General features: G+C 38.5%; 1 protein-coding gene across 1 annotated transcript in view; it reads right to left on the bottom strand.

Annotated features, from left to right (window-relative positions):
• The window catches only part of MUSK (muscle associated receptor tyrosine kinase), a 94,611-nt gene that overhangs the window by 32,050 nt on the left and 45,334 nt on the right, over positions 1-17,227 (bottom strand). Inside the window, exons 6-7 of the mRNA XM_012532820.3 lie at positions 13,999-14,028; positions 6,162-6,286 (exon numbers count right to left, since the gene is read on the bottom strand). Of these exons, the coding sequence (XP_012388274.1) occupies positions 6,162-6,286; positions 13,999-14,028 (155 nt within the window). The remainder of the gene's footprint in view (positions 1-6,161; positions 6,287-13,998; positions 14,029-17,227) is intronic.

Genomic DNA, 17,227 nt, shown 5'->3' with positions numbered 1-17,227 from the left:
TGATACAACAATAGATAACTAATGCAAAGTAGGAAAGGATATACTGTGTGGATCCTCCAAGATATGTCTCTCTGTCTTGAAGATAGAGTCAATTATGAGAGGTTATAGAGTTTGGGGCTTATTTTCATAATTCCTGTTCAGTTCCCCATAAATGCACATCAAATAGTGAATGGTTATCAGGAGAAAATGGTTGTAAAGCCAATTCTGTTTCTGCCTCATTACTTAAATCAGAAAGTCAAATGTCCTCAAAGAGCCGGGCTATCAATGCCATATTAGCACATAATTGACAGGTTAATTTATGTAAATGCTTATTAGCTGTCAGCATTCAACTCTGTGAGAAAGACAGCTGTCTAGCACATTCTACTGGGTTGCAGAGTTCCAATTGACACCCTAGTTTGTCTGATCCCAAAGCCTGTGCTTTTCATCATTATGCTTTAGGGCCTTCCCTAGTCCTAGAAAACAGAATAGACTTACTAGAAAACAAGAACAGTAGTAACAACCTCAAATCAACCATGAGCAAAACAAATGTCTGACTTAAATGTCATTGTTAAAGTGGTGGCACTTGTTAACCTGGTGGTTCTTTCTTCACTGTTTTCTTAAGCACTCTACCATCTTTCCAATAATTATTGTTTAATTATCGTTGCTTATATGAGGGGAAAATGCTGGTTTGAGGGAAGTGTGAATGGAATGACAATCAAGGAATTAGCTGATGGTTTTACCTTAACCTTATCTTGGAGGAGTAGGGATGAGTACCATGGTGGCCTTGAAAGAGATCTTTCTGTCTAGGAAATAATGAAAAACTTGGAGCCAGTTATTTTACTGTTTCACATGAGAGAAGATTTCACAGTTAGACCAGCAAGGGGGAGGGAAGCCCTGAGGTGAGACCAACTTTCCATCCTTCTGCTGCCAGGTGGCTGGCTGGCCCCAGAACCCAGCACTCTCTGTAGCGACTAGGCAGTGAAAGTTTGTTCACTTAGCTTCTTTGTCTTTTTATTCTTTACCTGCACTATTAGTCTCCTTATGAGAAACACTGGTTTACGTGAGCATCAATTTACCTTAACTGGGGAAACGTCCCAGGTCAGATCAAGTATTGTGGCATTTTCCCCAGATAAGCAGCCTGGACGCTATGAGAAATTGACAAGGCAGAGAGAAAAATATCTTTAAGAGACATACATGCAGTTGGGAATTCAAACCGAATTCATCATTATCATATTTATCAGAGGTGCACGTTCTTATGGATTTGAGTGTCCAAGTTAGATGGAAAGGATTGAACAGTTTGAAATGTAATTTTTAAAAAAATTTATTGCAGTATAGTTGATTTACAATGTTCTGTTAGTTTCCGGTGTATAGTAAAGTGATTCAGTTATACATATACATATATTCATTCTTTTTCAGATTCTTTTCCCATATTATTACAGAATATTGATTAGAGTTCCCTGTGCTATATGGTAGGTGCTTGTTGGTGAAATACAATTTTGGACTCTCCCTGAATTTTAATACAAAGCAACAATGAGAAAAAAAGCTAAAGACCTCCAACCTCTGTCAGTCAGTATGCCTTATGCTCTCAGGATATTTTGTTTATAAATATAATCCCTTTCCAGTTTATATATGTGAAATCCGTAGAACCTTCCTCCTTTGCAAAGTTCATTCCCTCTTTCAAGAAGTAGGTCTGTACCGTCAGTGCCTGGGAGACAACTCAGAAACGAGTAATCCCCCAAATGCTGACTAAACTCCCACAATTTTCATGTTCACACCTAAGAAAGTCACTCCTCAAGGTCACTGAAAACAGTCTTGGGAGGAAAGAGAAGTGAGTTTTAAACCGCCTGACCTCTCTTCTCCTGGACATCATCCAGGTGCTGACATAGTTCAACGAGTAGACCAGCAAGTCCTGAGGCTCATTGCCTGATTATGATGTGATTCCTAAGAGCTTTTCCTCCTGTTTCCAGAGGCCTGGCTTGATTCAGTTTGTGACTCACGCACAGCAGGCCTTGTTAGTCATCGTTTGAATTTGTTTTTCTTTCTTCATGGAGCAGCCTGACCAACAGTTTAGTATTTTTGATGACCTAAAATTCAAAACAGCCCTTTGCCCTGCGTTTTGATCGTTTTGTTCTTCAGGTTTAAAAGCTCAAAATGATGAGTTCAGCTTATTCCTGGGAGCTTTGACCAAGGTATGCTGAGGCGAAGCTGAGGACTTAATTGAGGTGACTCTATCTGGTATTACAGTAAATATGGTATTTCTCCAAGTCACCCAGGCATACTGATCTGAAGGAGCTGGATAAACAGCTCTCTGCTCTGTGTGTGGTATTGAGACAGTGACCTCAAATGAGGGCATCGAACAGGAACTCTATTAAATAGGCATATTAGTTCCCACCTGATTGAACGTATGTAAAAGGCTTCTGAGCGAGGCAATATAGGTGGAATATTTTCTACATATCGTTAATATATTAATAATGCTGTTTGGAGAGAATCTATCCCGAGTTATGGATAATCCCACAACTTCATCATGATTTGACCTCAACATAGAGAAACCTCTGAATGGCATTCTGGCTTCTGTGACCTTGTCTTGCAAATAGTCCCAGCTGGCTAGGATTGTCTCAGGGACCTTTAGGATGTGGCCCAATACGGTCCATGTTTAGGGAGTTGTAATAACGTCTGTCTATGCATCATAGAAAAAGGAACAATTGAGAAAATTTCCCATGCTGTTTTTCATCAACATAGCTATGAATATTGACCTCTTTCGATCTAGCTGCTGAAATATTCAACTTAATATATTCCACTTGATATATGTAATTATCTTGGTTTACCCAGTTAGTGAGAGATGTTTCCAAAGCTCATGTCCTTTAAACCAAAAAACTGCCTCTTAAAAATATGTATAGGGACATCCCTGGTAGTGCGGTGGTTGGGAGTCTGCCTGCCAATGCAGGGGACATGGGTTCGAGCCCTGGTCTGGGAAGATCCCACGTGCCGTGGAGCAGCTAAGCCCGTGTGCCACAACTACTGATCCTGCTCTCTAGAGCCCATGAGCCACAACTACTGAGCCCTCGTGCCACAACTACTGAAGCCCACGCGCCTAGAGCCCCTGCTCTGCAACAAGAGAAGCCACTGCAATGAGCAGCCTGCGCACCACAACGAAGAGTAGCCCCTGCTCGCCGCAACTAGAGAAAGCCTGCACGCAGCAAGGAAGACCCAACGCAGCCAAAAATAAATAAACATATAAATTTTAAAAAATACATATAATATATAGGTGAGTCTCCCTTTAAGGAAACTCAAAAACCACAATCTTCAACACAGATGATTTGGCTATTTATTTTATAAAATTCTTCTAATAAGTTAAAATGATTCAGCTTTTAACATATTTTAGGAACTATATGGATTGGACAAAGCAAGAGAGATGTGCAAATTTTCTACGTTTTTTATTTGAATGCCAAAATAATAAATAGATGGGTATAACTTTAAATAAATCTGTTTATCAAAATATAAGGATATTTTCTTTTAGAAAAGTAAACTCTGCTGTAGCCCTACCAAACTATTATTTCCAACGTTGTAAAACAAACGTGATATTACTGCTCACTCTGAGTTCGTCTAAGACTACACATTTTCATGAAAAATGAATGATATTTCCATAGGAAGAAAGCAAAAGAATTCTTGATGGCTTTGGGGTAAGTTGCTTGCTTTTCTCTTGTTCTTTGGCTGTAATCATTCAGGGTTTTCGTTTTTGGCATGTTCATGGAGGGGGAGAAAAGGAGCGTTCACATCTTTTAAAGTACTCGTTTGTACTTGGTAGTGCGTTATGAAGTTAGTTCACTGGTTTATAGTTAGTGAAAAGCCACAGTTCAAATTCTGTTTTATTCTGTGTCAAATATCTCCCAACTCTGCATTTGTCTTAATCCTGCCCACCCAGAATGATACCAGGTCTGTGGCCCTTCCCTGTTCTCCTCAATAGACTTTTCTGGTTGGCTACTTGTCCAACATTTATTAAATGCCTGCAGTTGCCTCCAGTTCCTGTGATTTGCATCAGCACGGGGCAGTCATCTCGATTTCTATTTGGACTTGGATAGTAGCACCAAGAACAAAACTTGGCTGTGACAAAGCGAGAGAGAGGCATGGACATATATACACTACCAAATGTAAGGTAGATAGCTAGTGGGAAGCAGCCACATAGCACAGGGAGAACAGCTCGGTGCTTTGTGTCCACCTAGAGGGGTGGGATAGGGAGGGTGGGAGGGAGGGAGACGCAAGAGGGAAGAGATAAGGGAACATATGTATATGTATAACTGATTCACTTTGTTATAAAGCAGAAACTAACACACCATTGTAAAGCAATTATACTCTAATAAAGATGTAAAAAAAAAAAAAACTTGGCTGTAAGAATAACACTCTCTGACCATGAGAACTGCAGATGTCCTTTTGCTTTCTTCCTGGAAGAAAGTTACCATTCATTTATTTTATTCCTGTTTTAGAATCTCTGCCGAAGAATCCATTTTGCTTTCTGTTTTTTGTGAATCACATCTTGAAAGATGAAGTTGGAGTCTCAATAAGATCAAAACTAACTCTAACCATTGGCTTTTTTTAATTACTCCTCAACTCCAACAGAGAATAATCATACATGTTCCAGTTCCAAACTCAAAGGAGCCTTTTGAAAACACTGACTTTTTTAAAAGCCTATGTCTTTCCATTTTCTGTATTAACTGTTTTCACAGAGTTTAAGACAAATTAATAAAGTCATATTGTCAGTTACACAGTTTTCTTAGGGCATCTCTTTACACTACTTGGAGAGGCTTAAGACAACTCCTACAGCTTCACAGAAAAGCCACAAAACATACTGCCAAATAAGATGTGAATTTTAAATGGCATCTAAAATTTAATTCGAGAGCTGAAGAAGAACAAGACTACAAGTTACTTTACTATAACAAGTTTAAGGCAGTCTAAGATTAGTAGTAGCCCCTGGTCCCTAGCAGAAACAAACAAAAATTCTCTGGAGAAAAGAACCTTTGTCTAGACCTCAAATTAATCTCTGACATTTTTTTTTCTCAAAACAATGAACAGCAGGTAGTCAAAGATAACTAGGCACACAAGGAAACAAAACACAATGAAAGAGTCAGCAGGAAAACAGACGACAGAGACAGACCTACAATGGCATCCCGTCTCACTCAAATAAAGCCAAATTGTATCAATTGACCTATATAAGCCTGTAGGATCTACAACCCCTATGCACACCCCTTACCTCTTTCCTCTTTGCTCACTCACCTCTAGCCACACTGACCTACTTGCTGTTCCTCTGACATACCAGGTGCACCTTTATCTCAGTGACTTTGCCCGGTTATCATCCCCGCATTATCTACATAGCCTCCTCCTTCAGCTCTTTCAGATCTTTGCTCAAATATCTCCATCTTAATAAGGCTTCTCTGACCACTTTATTGAAAATGGAATCTTTCTCCTGAGATTGTATTTTCTCACTTTCCTGCTTTATTTTTCTCCATGGCATCTGACACTGTGCACATAGACTATAGATTCTCCCATCTGCTTATTTTATTGTTTGTTTTTCCCCATCACAAGTTGTTTTTCCCCATCACAAGTAAGCAAGTTGAGGGCAGGAAACTTTACCTGTTTTGGTTGTGCCTGTATCCACAATGTCTAGAATAATGCCTGATGCCCAGGAGACGCTCAATAATATTTGTAGAATGAATAAATGAATGTTTCTATGTAAAGTGCTTAGAACAGGGCCTGGTCATAGCAACCACATACTATATGTTAGTTATTATTACCAGTATTAGAAATGAAAAGAAAATTCTGTTGCACTAACAGACATGGGTTCTAATTCTGGATTACTTTTCATCAAAGTAGGCTCCAACAGTGGACTAATTCTTAAATTGATGAGTTTTGTGTGGGAAGGAATTAATACCACTTCCCTTTTACACAAAAGCATAAAGAATGAATTTGACTTTCTACTATCCCCATGATACAAGGAAAGAAGTAAACCTATGGAGTTCAGTCTCTAAGTCAGTGACTTCTAGGATGAAAATATTGGAAGGCTTTGAAAAATGGAGGTGCAGGTGGGACCAATGACAGAGGTCAAGGTAACTCTACAAATAAGTGTTCTGCCCTGAAATTCACCACCAGTGCGTCTTCCCGAGACAAGTTTCCATACAGTTGGCACTCACAGCGTTTCCATTTTCAATCCAGGTGATGGTGGGGACAGGGATGCCTGTTGCTGTACAGCGCAGGGTCACAAAGGAACCAAAGGTGACATTGTGGGATTCAGGAGGCCGCAGGATTCTGGCAAAAACTGTTAGGAAAACAGAAGTGGTGAGTGACTCTCCTACAGGGAATAGTCAAGCTGGAGTGGTCTTTAAGAAATGCAAATCAGATCATGTTCTCCTGTGAAGGATCTTCCATGTTCCCTCTGTCTTAAGGGTAATATCAAATACTGTGCCCTGGCTTCTAAGCCATTTATGCTATGACCCTATGCTTTTCACCACTCCGGAATACACCAAGCTTGTTCCCAACTTAAGAGATGTCCATGCCATCCTTCAGCCTAGAGCACTCATCCCATAGATCTTCATGTCGTGGTTTCCTTGTATCATCTAAGTCTCTGTTTAAGTGACACTTTCTCAGAAAGGGCCTCCTTGACCACCCAACGTAAAGTCTAACCTTCCCCCCATTTGCTTTTTCATCATCCTGTTTCATTGTCTTTATAGACCTTACCCCTATCTGAAGTTATTTATTTTTTTGTCTATTGTCTGTATCCCCGCAGTAGACCGAGAGTCCTCAGCAACGAAAACCCTTGCCTGTTTTGCTCAGTACCTAGGAGAGTGCCTACCAAAGTAATAATATTTAATTGAATTAATGAAATAATTAATTAATGCTTTACATCTTCAACTGTATCATAGTGGGAGGACAGATAAAACCTGTCAAACTTTTCAGAGAGTGAGATGAGCATACAGAGTCAAAAAGAAAAGGAATATTTTAGACAAAAGTGGGCAGGAGAATGGGTGATTTATAATCTTTTCTGAGGCTGAATCCCCACTAACTAGGTAAGAGGAAGTTCTTTTGGTGTGAAAAGAAATTTTACCTTTAATTGAAGAGTGGAGATGAGGTTTAGAATGTACAATAAATTGAAGGGTACTTAGAATCACAGAATCACTAATCTTGGAAGAGACTTCAGAGATCAACTAGATTTCTCCTCTTATTAAATAGATGTAGAAACCAAATCCCGGGTCATTTAAGTTTCTTCCCCAAAGTAATAAAACTGATGGGTGAGAAACCTGAGTTCAACTCCTCTGACTTCAAATCCAGTGTTCTTTAAACCATTATGGAATCCTTTTAATTGCCCATTTACTGCAAACATGATTTTTTTTTTTTTTTGCTCTTGCCTTTTGTTTTCTGGGACTTAAAGACAGAACATAATATTAGACTATGAAATTCCAATTAACACCAGGCTTTGATGCTTAGTTCTTCTAAGACTGCGAAATTTGTGGAGTCTGTATTTGAAAGGAAAGTACAGAAGAGATAGTATATACTAGATAGGAGATGTACAGGCCAGGGCTAGATCAAATTCAGCTGTATTAGAAGTTACTCTGATTTTTGAATACCTGTTTAAAAGGGTTACATAATTCAAGGAGATATAGGAGGATATGATTTGTTTGACAGTTGTATGCTTTTTGCAAGTTCTAACTCCAGATTTGCAGGTTCAGATGAACTCACCTTTCTTTTTTTTTTTAGAGAGAGATGGCAATTGGACCTTGTATTTTCTGATCATATTTTAGAACATAATAAATTTGAGGAAAATATAAATTTTGTCCTTAACCACAAGAATCGAACACCCACAATCTACTGATCATCTTCTTTTTTTTAAACATCTTTATTGGAGTATAATTGCTTTACACTGTTGTGTTAGTTTCTGCTGTATAACAAAGTGAATCAGCTATATGTATACATATATCCCAATATCTCCTCCCTCTTGAGCCTCCCTCCCACCCTCCCTATCCCACCCCTCTAGGTGGTCACAGAGCACCAAGCTGATCTCCCCGTGCTATGCAGCTGCTTCCCAATAGCTATCTATTTGACATTTGGTAGTGTATATATGTCCATGGCACTCTCTCACTTTGTCCCAGCTTACTCTTTCCCCTCCCCCGTCCTCAAGTCCATTTTCTACATCTGTGTCTTTATTCCTGTCCTGCCCCTAGGTTCATCAGAATCATTTGTTTTTTTAGATTCCATATTATGTGTTAGCATACGGTATTTGTTTTTCTCTTCCTGACTTACTTCACTCTGTACGACAGATTCTAGGTCCATCCACCTCACTACAAATAACTCAATTTCGTTTCTTTTTATGGCTGAGTAATATTCCATTGTATACATGTGCCACATCTTCTTTATCCATTCATCTGTCGATGGACGCTTAGGCAGCTTCCATGTCCTGGCTATTGTAAATAGAGCTGCAGTGAACATTGGGGTGCATGTGTCTTTTTGAATTATGGTTTTCTCAGGGTATAGGCCCAGTAGTGGTATTGCTGGGTCATATGGTAGTTCTATTTTTAGTTTTTTAAGGAATCTCCATACTGTTCTCCATAGTGGCTGTATTAATTTACATTCCCACCAACAGTGCAAGAGGGTTCCCTTTTCTCCACACCCTCTCCAGCATTTATTGTTTGTAGGTTTTTTGATGATGGCCATTCTGACCAGTGTGAGGTGATACCTCATTGTGGTTTTCCTTTGCATTTCTGACCTAAATAGACACTTCTCCAAAGATACACAGATTGCCAACAAACACATGAAAGAATGCTCAACATCACTGAACTCACCTTTCTATCTTTTGATATTGAGGACCCTAAGAGGTGGAATCTAGAGCATGCTAGAAATACACATGTTGGACCCTAAAGCCAGGAGAAAGAGAAAGGAAGGAAGATGCCAACTTCAAGGCAAAAATGTTAAAGAAAAAAAAAAAGTGGATTTAGTGTTTAAAAGGAAGCTGAATTTTCCCCCTTGCCCCAAATAAACACAAAATTGAGCCGGATTTTAAGTAAGTCCTGGGGTCGAATTACCAATATACGAAAGAATAGAGGATTGAGGAACATGTTAAACAACATTATAAGGATACAATTCTATCATATCCCAAATATAGACAACTGAACAGGGCAAGTTATGTTGTTTCCTCACCAAATAAATAACATTGGGGAAAAAAAGAAAAAGAGGAAACTATTATAGATTGAGAAGGGCTTAAGAGGCATAGCCCTAAATGTAATGTGTGAATTCTCATGCAACAAATCAGATGTAAAAAGAAGTTTTTTGAGACAATCAAATAAAAATTGCACTGTCCTGGTAGTAAATGGTATTAAGAAATTAGTGCTAGCTGGGATGGATGGGGTAATGAAAATGGTAATGTGACTGCGTTAAAAAGCCTTAAAGTACATACGGACTGATTGAATCCATGTCTGGGATTTGCTTTAAAATAAGCCAGCAGCAATAAACTGGTACTGGGTTAGATAAAACAAAAATGGTAGACTATTGATCACTGTTGCTGTTGGGTGATGGGAACATGGGAGTTTACTATTAATATATTACTGTATCTACTTTTTTGTAAGATTGAAATGTTTTAACATTAAAAAGTTTAAAAATTGCAGTAGAGCTTACTCTACAGCTCCAGAGAAACATACAATGGGACACATACCTCTTTTGCCATTGAAATAGCATAAGGTACTAGAAAACCTAAAACCTGAAGAAGGGTAAGGTTCTGAGGAAAAACGTTTGTCAGAGGTGTCAGTCCTAAGAGCTCAGAAATAACCACAACAGTTTTAGATCAGAGCTCTGTGGGGGATGATTCCAAACTGAAACAAAATGTGGGACTCAGGGAAAATTTTCCCTAGCAGGCAATAGTTATAACCTGAAAAATTCCATAGCAAGAGGAATAGCAGTCATTATGGTGGTCAGCAGGGTCGGCTCCAAGAGCGAGTGACCTGTGTAGTCCCCCAGAGCACCATGCTTAGAGGGGCCCATGCTTCGTTTATTTTTCTGCTGCCTGTGTCTTGAAATTATAAGTGATTTTTGAACTAGGGGCCCTCAGTGTCATTTGCACCTGGTCCACAAATTATGGAGCCAGTCCTGAGAGCCTGGCGGTGAGAGCTAAAACTGCCTTCTTAAAATAGGGTGAAGGCTGCACCTCTGTTGGAGTTCCAGAAAAACAAGGCTCCAAGGTGAAATGGAAAATTAAAAAGTTGCAAAATGCTGGATGGGTCAGAAGGAAGTGTCAAGAAAGACTAGAAGACAGAGGCTGTCCGCATTGGAAAGTCTAAATTTCTCAAGAAGACAAGCCAGCTAGGAGGCAGTGTACATTTCTTCCAGAGCGACAAACATGGTACCCCATCTGAACACCTGATAGGAGATTTCTCCCAACTCAGTCTAAGTTCACAGATTGTGGACCCTGGACAGCTAACACAGAGTGACTGGCATCTGAGCGAGGGTACACCCAGGGATTCTTTTCCTTCTGATGTTTTCTGGCAACAATAATGGAGACCTAGATTGCACAACATAATTGAGTCCATATTCATCATTTGGGTGAAATAACTCTTGTAGGGGGTTGGGGCTATACTTGTATGTCCAGAAGTTTTTGAGTTTGAGTCTACTGCAATGATCATTTTATGGGTCCCACTGCCTTTGAGAATCTGGGAAAAAAAGCAGGATCCTTGAAAGATTGAGAGTGGGTTTAATTCAATTCCATAAATGCTGGAAAAGTGTAGACAGCAGCTGCTGAAGATGACAATAGTCAGTGTGCCCTTAAAACTGAATGAGAGCCTTCTGGCTGAAGATGAGAAGCGTAAGAAACTGGAGAACTATGAAATCTAGATTGTTTTTTTTCTGCTTTAATTTACAAAGGCAAGAATTTTCATTTGGGGACTTTAGATTCTTCCTGGAAATTTAATAATAAGGGAGGGTTTATTTATTTATTTATTCTGTAATTTATGGATTTTTCTCTTCTTCTGGCTGGCGTGACATTATTTGGAATATCATTTGGGCTCATTGCAAAACCTCTGATGATCCATATTGCACAACACAGTTAAGAATTACGTGCGATGGTAACTAAAACAGAGTCCATCATCGTTCTAGAGGTCAACGTAGCCTTGGGGTTAATTTAATTAATGTGCTGCTCTGTCCCATATCAGAACCTTCTGGGAGGTCCAGTGGGGCACAGGAGGGTACAGAAAGGAGCACCATTGGCATTGCAGGTGGCTTCATGGATGTAGGGTTGTGCTGACAACCTGGTCTCCTGCTCCGAGGGGGCAGATATGCCCTTGGCTGATCATGGGTTTCATTGTTAAGTCTGATGGGTTAAGAGAAAAAAAAAAAAGGCCAGGAAATAAAGGGAAGCTGGTCTCTCCTGCCCTCCCACATTCTTGCCAAAAGATAAAATAGAAACTTGACTCTTTCAGTATTGAAAGATAGCTTACACCTTTCCTGCCAGTTTCCCTCCCTCAAAGAAGGTTGCAAATGTCTTTTAGGTTTTGACTCAGATGTCTTCTCATAATGCTTTCTCGACACATCCCCCTCACAGCATGTCATAAGTATTGATTTGTTTGTGTTTTGGCTGTCTCTTCTCCTGGAATGTAAGCATCAGAAGGGCAAAGCTTGCTTTGTTCATTAACACAAGCTGATTGATAGACAGATCATTGGTCGGTTCATTGATCAATTGATCCAGAACCCTGCATGATACATGGTAGGCACTCAATAGATATTTGTTGAATGAGTGAATTAGTGACTCCTCTGATTGGTGAGATTGGGGGAAAGTGCTTGTATATATGATGAGTATCTCAATCCTCTCTGGGCCATCTTTCTGCCAGCTACCCAGCAAACAAGAAGGGTATGGGTTAATATGCAGTAGGTAAGTTCTCCAGGTCAGGACTTCGTCATCCTATGACTCCAGGTGAAAGGTGGAGTTGTGGGGAGGAATCAGTAGATCACTTGACTCCAATTCTTGGATGAAGGAAGAGAAAGCTTTATTTTTCAATTCAGCTTTATCAGCAATGAAGCTAATATTCTTATACCCATCAGTATTTGTTACCAGTTCCAAGCATAAAAGGTGAAGGGATGGAGAAGGAAATTTCACCACATTTATCAAACATTCAAAACAATAAAGCCAGTTGCCATTAAAAATAAATGCCAGACTGCTCCATGGATAACAGTATACCTGTAATAATAAACTTAAACATAGTTCAGTAATAAACCCCCATTGTTTTAGCGGCAGCCACAAACTGAAAATTCGTTCTGAGTCATCCATTTTAAAAGTAATGTGATAGGTTTCATATCAAATAAATGTCCCTTGAATATCCCTATTTTACCTATATTTGCATGAAAGACAATATAGAAGTGTTTTTGTTGCATAAACGAGCTGTTTGATAGAAGGGGCATGACATTACTGAGTAATTTGGAAAATGTTTACAATTGTTTCGATGTGGATTTTTAAAGAAAAAAAATTATCCAGCTCTGCTTTCTACAAATAGTTTTATCCATCATTCTCCAATTCACTGTGAGCTGTTTCTGACTTGCTTTCCTATGGCCAAGCACGTTATTCTTCATCTGCAACATGTAAAGCAGACACGGGCAATCTGTTTATCCCTGGGTTTTCTCTCATGGTATCTAGTTCTGAGTTTGGGCCTCTACTTTCTCTGGGGTAAGTTTACAATACTAACTGCAGGTTGAGAATCCTGTATTCAAAATTGGGCTTAAGCAGCCAGTGATTCCAAAGTTCTGTATAATATAACCGTATTGTATTCCCATTTCCTTTCTCTCTCTGTTTCTTTCCTTTTCCTTCCTTCCCTCCCTTCTTCCCCCCACCCCGCCGCATCTTTCTCATTCCATTTTTCAAAGCACTTTCAGATATATAATAAAGTTTATTATTGGTTGCCATTTTAAGGGGTAATCTGAATTTGTAATAAGGAAGTAGGGCCATTATACACTCTGAAATTTGCCTGGTGGGGTAATGGAAAGCCTAACAGGTGGGGGACCCAAGTTAAATCCTGAAATTAATAAGCAGTTTGGCTTGAGATGAATTGCCTCTCTTTTCTTGGTAAGCGAGTAGGACCAGAAGAATACTGAAGTCCCTTATAAGTTCTATTTCTGAGCAATTATTTCAAAGGACACAATAAGTTTGCATGAATTTTTTCTTTCATTCTCTTCCTTCTTTCTAATTTTCTAGCTTCTCTTAAAGAGGTCTTTGAGGCTACTTGAGTCAAACCAGCACTGACAGGAGTAAATTGAAAACAAGCAAAACAAAAACTAAAATACAAACAAAACCCCCCAAAACCACACAGGAGCAGGTGAAATAATTTTATCTAAATTTAGTTATAAGCAGCGTGATATTTAGAAATAGGAAAACATCGCGGATACCTTATTTGAAATACTAAGATAAGGAGGTGCTATTTCAACGAATACCACCCTAGGGTTTATTCCTAGAGCCAAACTGTATTATATGAGAACTTGTGAATTTCATCCAAAATACACAAAAGTTAGATTAGAACAGTATGATTGATTTGGTTTGGTTTGGAGCACTTGCATAATACTTGTCCACTTCAAGTAATGACAGTAAAAACCTAAGCTGGCACCTTGACATTTTTACAAGTCTCCGAAGATTGTAACACCCTCACCTCCTGTTCCCCCAAGGCTTTTGGTCAGAGGATCTTTCTATTCCAATCTGTGTGAGATTTATATTCTCATGCTGATTGACGTCATTTCATTTTGTTTGCATTTTCAGAGTTTGGGGTACAAAGTTTAAACATTTCTGTTGATTCAAACTTTTCTTAATAAAAGTAAGTGCTCAATAACTATATTATGTAATAAGGCAGCCCATCTAATAACACTGTTAAATGCTGAATTAATATTCCCCGTACATCGTTTGTTATTTCCTTACAAAATCGTGGCACTCAGAGTTTACAAAGTCAGAGAAATAAACAGTTGAATCGAACCATACATTTAAAAAGAAGCAGTGCAGAAAGCAAAAAAAAATACCTTTAGTATCTTGCTCAGGTTCACTCTCTTCTATTAATAGAAACAAGACACACAAACAAACACAAACAAAAACAACGCATCATGAAAAGGGAAACCTTTGAGCACTGAAACAGCGCTGTAAAGATGAATTAGAATCTGCTTGTTTCTTAATGAGAGACAAATGCAATCAAGTGAAACTGCTGGCCTTTTAAAAGCAAACTATTAAATGACATAAAATTTCAAATCATTACTTTTAGTCAGGCAGTATTACACAGAAAATGAACAACATATCCCAGCAACGCAGCTCATTCATGCGTTTTTATTGCGATGTTGACAATTACCCTTTCTTTCAAGGCCACAGACTGTCTACTCTTTCGATAATAGTAGTAGTGATTGTGCTTCTCCTCGTCAGCGTGGCTTCTCCACTTACGAGGCCCTGCTGTGAAGTCAGTGATGTTGAATCTGGGATCTCAGCTATCATTTCTATGGTAATAGACTCATGTTGTGGTAAACAGAAGATTAGGGGGTGTCTGCAGAACGGAGCCTACAACCAACAGAGATTCTCTCCTCTGTATCAGTTCCCAGAGGCTGCTCAGAGAGCAGAGAGGAGCAAGTCATTCTCTTTCAGGAAAAAAGCAGTAAAGCAAGCTACAACGAAAAATATCAAAATATCTAAATTGGGTATACGGAATTGAGAATTTTAAAAATTTAAAAAATTTTAGAATTTTAAAAATCCTAGAAAAGAGACAATCACCAAATTAATTGTTCCAAAATGTTTAATACAACCATATCAGATGTAGAGCCCACATGAAGCTCTATTATTCTATCATGAAGATTTATTTTTTCATGTCAATTTAGACCTTTCTTTGTGGTTTAAAAATATTTTAATTTTATTGGAGTATAGTTAGAATAGACCTTTCTTTGAATTAGTGAGAAGCCAAGTACAATGTTTGTTTTTAGTATAAAATGGCAATGCTATTGTTAACTACTTTTAATGATAAGAATACATTGGTATAATTCTTTTCAGATTATGGAGACTTTCACACACATTGTACATTATCTCACTTAATCCTCACCATATCTCTGTGATTGTACACGATGGATATTATTCAGCCCATTTTCCAGACAAGGAATCTGAGACTCACAGATTTGCTGCAGATGCAGACCCAGAAATGCCACTCCAACTTTCAGACACCAAATCTTCTGTTCTAACCTAGCATCGCAGTGAGAAGGCCTCATTTTGGTACTTAATACCCAATACTCTTAAATTTAAGTGAACTTATAATTTCCCAGTTAGATTTTACTCTGAGCTTTCCCTCCCTCCACCAATCAAGTCCGTGGCACATTCTTATTTTATGTTTTTAAGTATCAAGGTCATGTTGGCTAAAAATGAGTTTTTTTCCATGCTAAAAACTGGTCATCTGGACACTTGAAAACTGCAGAGATTCCCTGTTTGCCACACAGATCTTAATCAGAATAAATAAATAAAGGTCCATAGTTGGACCAGATTGGACCTGAAAAATTATATTTGAATGCCTTTGGGCTGCGCATATCTTTCTAGTTCGTCAGCACAATTGTGCTTATTTCTAAGCTTAGAAAAAACCCTTTTTTTTTTTTTTTTTTTTCCACCAGCCAAATAACTATTTATGAGTGCCTGAGATGGGCAAGGGACTTCTCTGGGAATATTAAGTGTCTTTATTATCTGGCTGCTATATCTCCAAAATTTTGTTCCACTAAAGTTGAAGGGCCTTAAGTAAGTTTTGAGAACTTTATTTACGCATCTCTTACACTACTCTCACTAGGATTCTAGAGCAAGTACAGGTAAATCCTCAGTCTCCTTTTAATTTGACACCGTGATCTTCTACTGGGCTGTATTTTAAAGTAGACTCCGAGGGCAATGCTGATTTTCCTTTGCCATCTTTCACCTTGTTGTTACTATTGTTATTATTGTTCATTTTACTTGATCTGTTTGGAATCGGAAGCAGTTTTGAACTAATGCACCCATTTCTTCCACTCCAGACACGTAGAACCAACTCGGAAGATGGAAGAATGTCTAAGATTTGCCATTTTCCTAGGAGGAGGTCTGGAAGTTCCACCAGAAATTATACTTTCGTATATAGACTCTCAAAGTTTTTTTCTACACACAAATGCAAATATACATCTTTATAGATACGTATTTACATATGCCTAGGTATTAATATACACATTCACATTCACACACATGCGCACACAATTGAGGTTACTTTACATTAGAGGCAAATATGCAAGAATACCCGCAAACTATTTAAGGTTGAGTACGAGCATTCAGTGTATGAGATTGTTATTTCAAGGTCAAACTGTAGCCCTAGTTTTTCCGTGTATCCTGCTTGCCTAGCCTACCACGATCCCTCTTGTCTTCTAAACTGATTGCTTTACCTCTTATCAATTTTTACATATTCTGTTTCATGGTGTTTATTCTCACTTGATTGTTAAATTTTCGTTTAATTGCCTTATGTGTACTGCATCGGTCTTGTCTTCCAATGTGATTTGTAATCTTCTTTGGGGGTGGGGAGTAGGGGGTGGAGGAGGGAGCAGAATAGCATACTTTGCTTTTGCCTTTTTTTTTTTTCCCCTAAAGTCCAGCACAGTCTCTTGTAGAGAAAGGAAATTCTTTAAAAAAGAGTTGGATAGTGATTCATTTTCCGTCTCTGCTTTCTTGGGATTGTTCAGTAGGACATTTAGAACAGAGAATCTGAGACTTCTCATATTGGAATAATCTGAGATAAAATCAACATCCAAGTTAAAGAGGATAGCCATCATTTTCTTGAATACTTTGGTTTATGAGGAACTCAGCATTGTCATATCAACCCATTTTGAACAACTGTGTTTTAAAAATATATACATATATATTCTAAATCAAACTAAAATCAGTCTCCTTATAATCACCGCCCCCCCGCCAAGACCTAGTTCCTACTTCTATCCACTGGACAAAAATGAAAAAAAAAAAATCCATCAAATATTATCATTTTTCCAAGCTTGCTAGCCCCAGTTTACCATCCTGACTGCTCACTTTTGAACCACCTCTTATCTTTCCCTCTTTTCATAATTTATCCTCTTATCTTGTGGTACCAGGAACTAAAACTAACATACACCTAGAGTCTCACAAGTTCAAAGAATAGCAAGACTCTTTCTAAATACTCTACCTCTATGAATCTAAACTTGTGTAAGTTTTTATTTGCGTTCATATAATAAAACAGGTCATTGGTTCCAC

The sequence above is a fragment of the Orcinus orca genome, chromosome 6 (genome assembly GCF_937001465.1).
Source record: "Orcinus orca chromosome 6, mOrcOrc1.1, whole genome shotgun sequence".
Lineage (NCBI taxonomy): Eukaryota > Metazoa > Chordata > Mammalia > Artiodactyla > Delphinidae > Orcinus > Orcinus orca.
Note: the sequence above shows the minus strand (reverse complement) of the source record. Positions and strands in the feature narration are given on the sequence as shown.